Genomic DNA, 10,446 nt, shown 5'->3' with positions numbered 1-10,446 from the left:
AATCAACAATATTACAGCATGTCTAATCAACAATATTACAGCATGTCTAATCAACAATATTACAGCATGTCTAATCAACAATATTACAGCGTGTCTAATCAACAATATTAATTAACAATATTACAACGTGTCTAATCAACAATATTACAATGTGTCTAATCAACAATATTACAGCATGTCTAATCAACAATATTACAGCGTGTCTAATCAACAATATTAATTAACAATATTACAACGTGTCTAATCAACAATATTACAATGTGTCTAATCAACAATATTACAGCATGTCTAATCAACAATATTACAGCATGTCTAATCAACAATATTACAGCGTGTCTAATCAACAATATTAATTAACAATATTACAACGTGTCTAATCAACAATATTACAATGTGTCTAATCAACAATATTACAGCGTGTCTAATCAACAATATTACAGCGTGTCTAATCAACAATATTACAGCGTGTCTAATCAACAATATTACAGCGTGTCTAATCAACAATATTAATCAACAATATTACAGCGTGTCTAAAGTTACAGTAGGTCTAATCAGTAATGTTAAAGTAGGTCTAATGTGACACTATTCTAATTAACAAAGCTACTACGTGTTAACAACAAAGTGACAATGGAGCTAATCATTAATGATACAGTATGTTTCACAGATTTCGCAATATGTCTAATCAACAAGAAATCCTGAATTCATTATCTAGCTGCAGTGAAGCTCCAGCGTGTTGTTCAGGCCACGTTTTGGTGTCATGGCAACCTAAACATCGACCACGTGTAAATGTTGTAGCTAAGACAATGCAGTAAATTAACGTAATGTAAGCTATCTTCGTGAGCGCATTAATACAGATTAGTTTACACAAAACAAACAAGTTTATAATCGAGTAAAGTTTGTAAAAAAAAAAAAAAAAGTTTTGGTCAAACAAAAAAGTGTTATTAAATCATAAAATATAAGAGCCTATCAGATTTCGGTATGCAAATATGTTGTGTTCTGGATTTCTTGCCACGTTGCACAATTTATTAAAGGATAAATATGTGCTTTTCAAGCTAAGGTCATGGTGACTAGCACGTGGTGTGGGTGGTAAAGTAATTCCACTTTTGTGTGTCACTGCGTTATAGCAGGAACTGACAGCTTTCATTATAGAAGCTCTGTCTTTGTGGTGTTCAGATGGACAGGCTGAACTTTCCGTAAAAGAGCACGATGATCGCACACCAGGGAAAGACAGACTGTACTGACAACGTAGCGACAATTAGACGGAGAGGCAAATTGTAAAGAAATGCGACAATGTGGAAACATTTTATCGTCTTAGGAAATACTACACCACTTACCGCTCGGAGACTCGCAGACTTCTGCTGGCCTGAAGCTATCTCCAAGCAGATAATCTCTTGTGTCTGTTTCCACCAGGATCTCGCGCTCTTGGAGTTAACCGCAAACGCGAGAACTCAGAAGAAACGACGCAGGAGCTTGTGCAAGGACTCGTGTCTTTCTAAGTAATTTGTACACAACATTCACGATATCATGAGCGAGTTCTCGTAGGAACGGCGAATCATCTCCAGGCTTTGTTTCGTCTACATCGGTCCATGTTAAGCGCAGAACTTAATATTGAACTCGTTGATTTTTTTTGATTCAGAAGCCATAAAGCTTTTGTAGAAAGACAAGAGTAGGATCTCCTCCATATGGTTCTAATGTAGAGAACTGTGCAGCCTTGTAAAGAACGTAATGCAGGCCAATAAAACCTGTCATCTCAGCTGCAACTCATTATACACTCGAAAAAGTGTGAAGGGTCCAAAATCCTGACACCGAACGACATGTGTGTATTTTACTACGAACACCGGCCTGGCTGGAAGGAGAGGTGCTCACGGTGCATTAAGCACATTTCCAGCACATTGCAAATTTATTACAGGTTTAAAAACATAAACTACAATCACAGACTCATGCAGGGTTCGTGGGTGGAAGTGAAAAAGACGTCAGCTGTGACGGCTGATCTTTACCGAGAAATGAACAGAAGACACGTTCACTCCGAAGACACTCTGCTTTGATTAGTTTGATGAACTTTATATAAGTAACTTTTAATATTTCTATAATATATAAACTTTAAATCTGCAGTGGGGGGCACGGCGGCTTAGTGGTTAGCACGTGTGCCTCACACCTCCAGGGTTGGGGGTTCGATTCCCGCCTCCGCCTTGTGTGTGTGGAGTTTGCATGTTCTCCCCGTGCCTCGGGGTTTCCTCCGGGTACTCCGGTTTCCTCCCCCGGTCCAAAGACATGCATGGTAGGTTGATTGGCATCTCTGGAAAATTGTCCGTAGTGTGTGATTGTGTGTGAATGAGAGTGTGTGTGTGTGTGCCCTGTGATGGGTTGGCACTCCGTCCAGGGTGTATCCTGCCTTGATGCCCGATGACGCCTGAGATAGGCACAGGCTCCCCGTGACCCGAGGTAGTTCGGATAAGAGGTAGAAGATGAGTGAGAGAGAGTAAATCTGCAGTTTGTGTTTTTGAGAAATTACCTAGACGAGGAATGGCGTTACTTTAATGCTCCGATGTTGGATCGAATTCTAACGAGCAAAAATAATTACTTCAAACAAATAAGCTACACGTTTACAGGTTAACACGTGACTCATGGAACAACGCTATCTGCCCTCTTCCACATACCTGAGCTCAAAAACTCTCATTGTTTTGCATCACTGTGATTGACAGGAGAGAAAGAGTATGCCCCGCCCACCCTGAGAGCACAGCCGATGCAAATGTAAACGTGAGATGGATATCTTACTGTCCACTGCACACGGATGGAGGAGGAGGAAAGGATGGTGGGGTTGTGGAGGTGAATGACGACATCTCCGAGCTCCCTCTGGATCTGCCCGTGCTCCACTCCCTGACTGGTTGGAGGAATTTCTGTGTACACACACAAGTTCATCAGGACTTAAACACTCATTAAATCTCTACAGATGCATACAGTGTTTGTCATGTTAGCATGTTTACTGCTTGCTCGCAATGTGTTCACCTTGTGTTTTGATGGCGTCGCTGATGGGACTCGGGTCACTCAGGCCATACGCGTTAGCCGCCCTGACCAAGAAGAGATAGACGGCGCTGGACTTCAGACCCTTCAGCACATAGCTCTCGGTCCTCACATGCTCTGCTAGCGTGTGCCAGCTACTGCCTGCTGCATGACTGCAGGAAACACAACAGTGGACCCTTAACACATTCCCCATGCTAAGGCCTGAACTGAATCGCTACTTAGCAAAGGAAGTTAAGTTAAACTGCTGCTGTAGTGTTGGAGATTAAAGAATGGTACTCAGGAAGTTGTTATTTTATTCATTGTTCTGCTTGTTTACAAATTTACAAAAAATTAATGTTGCTCATTCGCTTTAGCGTTCCCGTGTCGCTTCCTGTGTCGCTTCCTGTGTCGCTTCCTGTGTCGCGTCGCATTTAATAGAATCAGCTTATTTTAGGACTTTCCAACATTCCAGCAGGCGCTCATGTAAAGGTGAGTGATAGTCTCCATGCTGACATTTAGAATTTATCATAAGTAAAAGATTAAAGCTGCCACCTGAAGGCCTCAATGATGTATGAGGTGGGCGTGGCTCCGGAGTGAAGGTCAGGCTTCCAGGACAGAGACACGGTGGTGCGAGTGACATCCATGACCTCGGGTTTGGAGGGAGCGCTAGGTATCAGGTTTGGGTCGGTGGGTCGGCCGGGCTGAACTCCTATACCGAACTCTGTAACAGGAAGGAAAAGATGGAGATGATCGAATAGTCTCTCTCTCTGTCTCTCTCGCTCTCTGTCTGTCTCTCTCTGTCTCTGTCTCGCTCTCTCTGTCTGTCTGTCTGTCTCTCTCTCTCTCTATCTCTCCCTCTCTCGCTCTCTGTCTGTCTCTCTCTCTCTGTCTGTCTCTCTCTGTCTCTGTCTCGCTCTCTCTCTCTCTGTCTGTCTCTCTCTCGCTCTCTCCCCCCCTCTGTCTGTCTTTCTCTCTCTCTCTCTCTCTCTTGCGCTCTGTCTGTCTCTCTCTCTTTCTGTCTCTCTCTGTCTCTGTCTCGCTCTCTCTGTCTGTCTGTCTCTGTCTCGCTCTCTGTCTGTCTCTCTGTCTCTCTCTCTCGCTCTCTGTCTGTCTCTCTCTCTCTGTCTCTCTCTCTCTCTCTCTCTCGCTCTGTCTGTCTGTCTCTCTCTCTCTCTCTCTGTCTGTCTCTCTCGCCCACTCTCTCTCTCTCTCTCTCTCTCTCTCTCTCTCTCTCTCTCTCTCTCTCTCTCTCTCTCTCTCTCTCTCTCTCTCTCTCTCTCTCTCTCTCTCTCTCTCTCTCCCTCTCTGTCTCTCTCTCTCTCTCTTTTACTGTCATTTCAAGTTATTATAATGTCAGTCACCTATGAAGGACGGAGACAAGCAATTACAGAGTCATTCATGTTTCATTTGCCTTTCACTCTCTCTCCATGCACACATCCTAAAAGTGTATGTGTGTGTGTGTGTGTGTGAGTGTGTGTGTGTGTGTGTGTGTCCCAACCTTGAACTTCCAGGTAGGCCTTCCATGATGCTTCTCCACTGGGACTGGACGCTACACATGTATACACACCCGTGTCTCCAAGCTAAATCACAATAATACAAAAAAAAAAAAAAAAAAAAAAAAAAAAAAAAAAAAAAATCATTTATCTTCAGTGTTTTTTTTTTTTTTTATGACTTAACTATGCAAGATGTTACATGTGCTTCTAAAATGGCCGAGATGTCTATTTGAGTGACAGCTAAAATTATCAGACCAATTTTGAACGTCCTGGAATTTCCTCAGGAGTGGAGAAAAAAAAGAAAGAAAAGCAAAATCAGAATGTTAGAAGAATGCCTGATTTTCTTCGTCCCTGTGTGTCTATGTTAATCACTGCTCATTTGCATAAAGTCACACCCACAAAACTCCATAAAAGGACAAGTGCCCAGACAGCTGAGAAGACGAAATGAACAATCAGGGTAAAGGCATTAAAGATAGAGAGGAAGTTATTGTGTTCCATTTCATTTTGGTAAAAAAAGAGTAACAATACACCATATCAAAATCTAACAACTCTATCCAACTCTTTCTGTTTGTTTGTAGTTTATAGTACGCTCGGTATTTATGACTCGTGCAACTTAGGAATAAATCTGCACATATCTATAAAATAATCCTGTGGGAAAGAAATAACATCAGAGCAGCGTCTATAAAGAAAGCAAGAAAAAACATAATGACCAAAAATTACGTCTCAATAAAAATTCATTTTCTAATTCTGATTCTATGATCATAAACTCCTTCTATAGGACTCAGCGCACACACACACACACACACACACACACACACACACACACACACACACACACACAGCTGCATTTCTTTCCTTTGCACTATAGAGAGAAATAACATTCTGAACATTTCACAGAAATTTCAATGTCTCTGTTACTCTCTTTCCCTCATTCTCTCTATCTCTCTCTCTCTCTCTCTCTCTCTCTCTCTCTCTCTCTCTCTCTCATATGGAGTAAGTTGTCTATATTAGTTGTTCATATAAAACATGTTCTGAGTGGAAATGCAGATATGTGTCATTACTGACCCTCCTCACTGCACCAGCCATAGAACCGTCAGCCAATCAGACTCAGTCAAAATCAGCCAATCAGACTCAGTCAATCAAAATCAGCCAATCAGACTCAGTCAATCAAAATCAGCCAATCAGACTCAGTCAATTAAAACCAGCCAATCAGACTCAGTCAATCAAAATCAGCCAATCAGATTCAGTCAATTAAAACCAGCCAATCAGACTCAGTCAATCAAAATCAGCCAATCAGACTCAGTCAATTAAAACCAGCCAATCAGACTCAGTCAATTAAAATCAGCCAATCAGACTCAGTCAATTAAAATCAGCCAATCAGACTCAGTCAACCAAAATCAGACAATCAAAGTTTTCCCTGCTCAGTCACTCAATCTCAGCCATTCAGACTGAGCAAACCAATATCAGGTAATTAGACTCAGACAATCAGACTCCTCAATCCACAAATGAATAGCTAACGAGACAGATCAGTGTATTAACTCTGGGGATCTTAAGCCTGTGATGATGTTCTGGGAGTTGTACCTTGGCATATCGGATCTGCAGACCTCCAGAGTCCAGCAGCTTAAAGCGGGAGTCATGAGCAGACACCAGAACTCCATCTTTCTTCCACATGATGGTGGGTGAAGGACTTCCTGTCGCCCTGCAGCCCAGAACCACCGTACTGTCCAGCGGAACTGTGTGATTGGTGGGTCCCTGACGGATGACAGGTGGAGGGCGGTCTGAAATGACTGGATCAGAGAGAGAGAGAGAGAGAGAGAGAGAGAGAGAGAGAGAGAGAGAGAGAGAGAGAGAGAGAGAGAGAGAATAAACACCTGATAAATGGAGAGAGAGAGCAACAAAGATTGAGAGAGACAGAATAGAAAGGTACAGAAAGAGTGACAGAATCAACAGCTGTAATTGAAAAAATGAACAGAATCAACTCTCAAAAGTGAAAAAAGGAGAGAGAATCAGAGTGAGAGAGCAAATCAACACTTGGATTGAAGATAAAAGGAGAGAGAGAGAGAGAGAGAGAGAGAACGCATAATGAAAGCTAATTTTTTCAACTGGAAGCAATTTTCCACTCACTCAGCAGCAGTAGCCGAGCGACGGCGAATGAAATAAAGGAGATTAATAGCGCCGACATTCCGAGCGCTGAGCTCTTTGTAAAACGTATAAACAACGTGGTGGAGAACGTCCTCTCACGTACACGCTCGGACAAGTGCAGGCTCCGGCACGTGCGCTAACACAGGCATGTGTTCGGTTTATACCACTGGCGTAAAAAAAACACACTTCTGAGATATCAATCAATTTAATTAAGACTATTAAATCAACCCTTATCCGCTGTATAAACAGGACGGAAACATACATTAGCGAAAAAGGCTCCGTTTGTTTAGGTACCGCTAGCTTTATTAGCGCTTACGTCTCAGAGCTTACAGCAAGATAAAGCAAAAAATAATAAAACAATCCTGGACGCTTCATTATTCCTGACAAGAAACAGCAATAAATTGTGTAATTACTGAGATTCTGTTATTGCTAACAGCGCCTTCGGTGAGACACGAGGATCGTTTGTGCGCTCAGATTTATTCGGAGCGTCACGAAAAGTTTCGTAAGAAAAACAGGAGTGATGGTTGAACATCACGATATTTTCAAGGGACAGAAATAAACCAACAAAGCGAGTGTGCAGTCAGTCCTGTTAGAGTTTTACACTTTACATAGTTACAGTTACAGTAACATAAAATCCAACACATTTTCTACAATATTCAGAATCATTAGATTTGCAGCAGAATTCGTACCGAGACTCGTCATATACATCGTAACAGAGCGTTCATAACAATTCCCTCTTCTGTTCACGTGTGTGGACATGACTACAGCCATCACAAAAAAAAAATAAAAATTAAAATCTTATGTTAAAAATAAAGCATTTTTGGCCAAACTTTAATATGAAATTTGAAAGTTTTTTTTAAAGGAAACTACACACTGATTTTTAGATATTATTGTAATAATATATATTATTTAATTTTTATTTAATTTAATTAGTTTTTTGTCCATTTTCTGCCTCTTTGCTTATTTGTGGCTCCGTCTGTTCTGCCATTCGGCGATCCTCGTGTATTGCGTGTGTTTCTTTAGTGTTTGTGTGTGTGTTTGTGCATGTGTGTGTGTGTGTTTCTTACTATCTGTGACCTCCAGCAGAGCTTTAGTGATCACACTTCCTGCAATGTTGAGCGCCTGGCAGCTGTAGTAGCCGCTGTCTCCGCGCTCCACTCCTGTGATGGTCAGATCACCGGTCTGAGACACGGAGAACCGGCTGGAGGATTGAGGAGGCTGGGAGGAGAACAGCAGGTTCTGCAGAGAGGAGAACAAGATTGAGGAGAGAACTATGACAGAGATTTACTTAAAAAATAAATAAATAAATAAATAAATAAATAAACAAAACAAAAAGCAGGACACTGACGTATGTGAAGTAAAGCTGCTCGGTTTGAAAATACACTCTTGAAGTATTTCCGACAGTCCTAGGGCAGGTGTGTGTGTGTGTGTGTGTGTGTGTGTGTGTGTGTTGAGATCACTCTGTCTGGCTGCCTGAAGCAGTGTGTGTTTCTCCCTGAAGGTGTGTTTAATAAGCACAGCTGGAGCTGGAACACTGAAGAGTTCATAAATCTATCCCACAGCAGGGGTGTGCGTGTGTGTGTGTGTGTCTGGGGGTTCGGGCAGGGTGGTTGAGGGGGGTTTCATACTACGAACTTATTACCAAACTGCAATAAATCATCAGGAAATAAAGACATTTAGAAGGAAAGCAGTCCTGTCTCAGCATTAGCTCCAGAGCACGGCATATTAATAATGCAAAAAATAAAAAAAAGTGTGTGTGATTGGGGGCGGGGATTCTGGAGAGCACAATTAGGAATTACAGATGTAAACACAGCTTGCTAAAATCTATAATTCACAAAAAAAAAACATGCAGGAAAAAATTTCCATCAGCTTCTTTTTATTACAAGGAAAAATATTCTCCGTATTACAAGAAACTACGGTGTCTTGTGATTTGGACAAAGCGTCTCGCTGTTAATCATATGATGATGTTACTTTTGTGGAATCTGTTGTTTTAGTTTAATACGTAACATAACATAGATTTTGGATGTATAGAAGAAAGCAAGACAAAACGAGTTGCTCTGTAACAACAACGAGATGCGTTTCTTGTAAAAAAATTAAGCATTTCTAATAACACCGATATTTTTCTCAATAACGAGATACGATCCAATAACTATGATAGATATTCAAAACACTTCACAAAACACAAAATACTTCACTTGTAATAACGAGATACTTTGTAATAACGAGATACTCTTCGCACAATACGATTCTTTTCGGATAATAATGAGATACTTTGCTTGCAATAACAAAATACTTTTTCACATCATAATTAGTTACTTTGTAATAACAAGATAGTTCATACAAAAGTGAGATACTTTGCTTGTCATAACAACTTGCTTTGGAATTATGAGATACACGATAATGAGATACGTCACTTGTAATAACGAGATACTTTTCACACGATCACAAGATTCTTTTCAGATAATAACGAGATAGTTTGTATAAACAAGATACTTTTCATGTAATAATCAGAAACTTTGCTTGTAACAAAATATTTTTCATGTAATAAAAAGATTTAATTATCTCAGACCTAAAAGACTCTTTCCTCGTAATAATTTCTTATTATTATGGACTTATTTTTTTCCGTAATAGTGCAACTATTGTGTTTCTGATCATAGTGAGCCACTTTAATCACAGTAAAAAGACGCTAAGCAAAAGGAAATGCTTGTCTAAATACAAAAGATAATAAAACTAAAAGATAAAAATAATAATAATAATAATAATAATAATAATAATACAATTAGCAATTAGCAAATTTACAATTAGCTCCTGGATCTGCTGTATGTTTCTCTCACCTGACTCCCTTCTCGTTGCCAGAAGATGGCCGGCTGTGGGCTTCCTGTCGCCTCGCACTGAAACGTCACGGTGCGTCCCAACCCCACCACCTGGTTCCTCGGCCGCACCGCGAACACCGGCGGCACTAAAGTGTGTGTGTGTGTGTGTGTGTGTGAGAGAAAGTATATGTTAATCACTGATTCAAAAAGTGACACAACACAGCATTAAAGACTTCACAAACTATAACTAGTGAAAATAAAACACTTCAGGTCACGCTGTCATGTTCATTGTTTATTTTCCTTCAACAGCGCATCCCAGAGTGTTTTATTCCTCATAAACCTCAGCAATTTAACTGTAACAGTAAACTAATCAACACTGTCTGACCAATCAGACCAATGAATCCAGCAGAGCTGTGGATTACTTCGGAAAACTCGGACTAAATCTCCATAAAGTAACCGATGTAGCTAGCTAGCTAGCATGCGACTCTCACGTGCTCTCTCTTGCTAGCACAGTTAGCAACTAATGATTTTTATTTTAATACATTTTTAAAACTCTTCACCTGTTCTTATTTGGTTGAGTTTTAATGGCTGAACATTCATCAAATAGTTTCTATTTTTCATGCATCGCTTTGCTTTCGTTGCTGTTACTATGGCTACCACATCATATTAAAGAGTGGAAAGTCTGGAAAAAAACACTAGTTTTAGGCTTTTTTGCTGTTCGATTAAAGCGAAATCCCCATGAATATCCGTCTACACCTCATGTATTTATTTATTTATTTATTCATATTAAAGGAGATGTGTTGGGGAACTAAAGCAAATGTAAATGAAAGGAAAGCTGCCGTGAAACTCCCAGTGGCTTCATTTGCATAGGCAAGGGCACAGAGTGCTAACACTGCCACTGGAACAGGGGATAAATTTGGGCCATCTGTCCCGGTGACGGCGGCAGGTGGGCGTAAGACGCGGACTTCCCATGAATCTTAATGACGAACTCCATCTCC

At 40.7% G+C, this 10,446-nt stretch overlaps 1 protein-coding gene across 2 annotated transcripts in view; it reads right to left on the bottom strand.

The window, feature by feature from the left end:
* The window catches only part of robo1 (roundabout, axon guidance receptor, homolog 1 (Drosophila)), a 193,826-nt gene that overhangs the window by 29,479 nt on the left and 153,901 nt on the right, over nucleotides 1-10,446 (bottom strand). For both annotated transcript variants that reach the window (XM_060887640.1, XM_060887639.1), the window contains 7 exons: nucleotides 9,470-9,594; nucleotides 7,703-7,874; nucleotides 6,075-6,280; nucleotides 4,499-4,580; nucleotides 3,553-3,721; nucleotides 3,007-3,173; nucleotides 2,776-2,897 (listed from right to left, as the gene is read on the bottom strand). In XM_060887640.1, coding sequence (XP_060743623.1) covers nucleotides 2,776-2,897; nucleotides 3,007-3,173; nucleotides 3,553-3,721; nucleotides 4,499-4,580; nucleotides 6,075-6,280; nucleotides 7,703-7,874; nucleotides 9,470-9,594 — 1,043 coding nt within the window. The remainder of the gene's footprint in view (nucleotides 1-2,775; nucleotides 2,898-3,006; nucleotides 3,174-3,552; nucleotides 3,722-4,498; nucleotides 4,581-6,074; nucleotides 6,281-7,702; nucleotides 7,875-9,469; nucleotides 9,595-10,446) is intronic.

The sequence above is a fragment of the Tachysurus vachellii genome, chromosome 15 (genome assembly GCF_030014155.1).
Source record: "Tachysurus vachellii isolate PV-2020 chromosome 15, HZAU_Pvac_v1, whole genome shotgun sequence".
Lineage (NCBI taxonomy): Eukaryota > Metazoa > Chordata > Actinopteri > Siluriformes > Bagridae > Tachysurus > Tachysurus vachellii.
The sequence above is the reverse complement of the archived record's forward strand: the minus strand, read 5'-3'. Positions and strand labels throughout refer to the sequence as shown.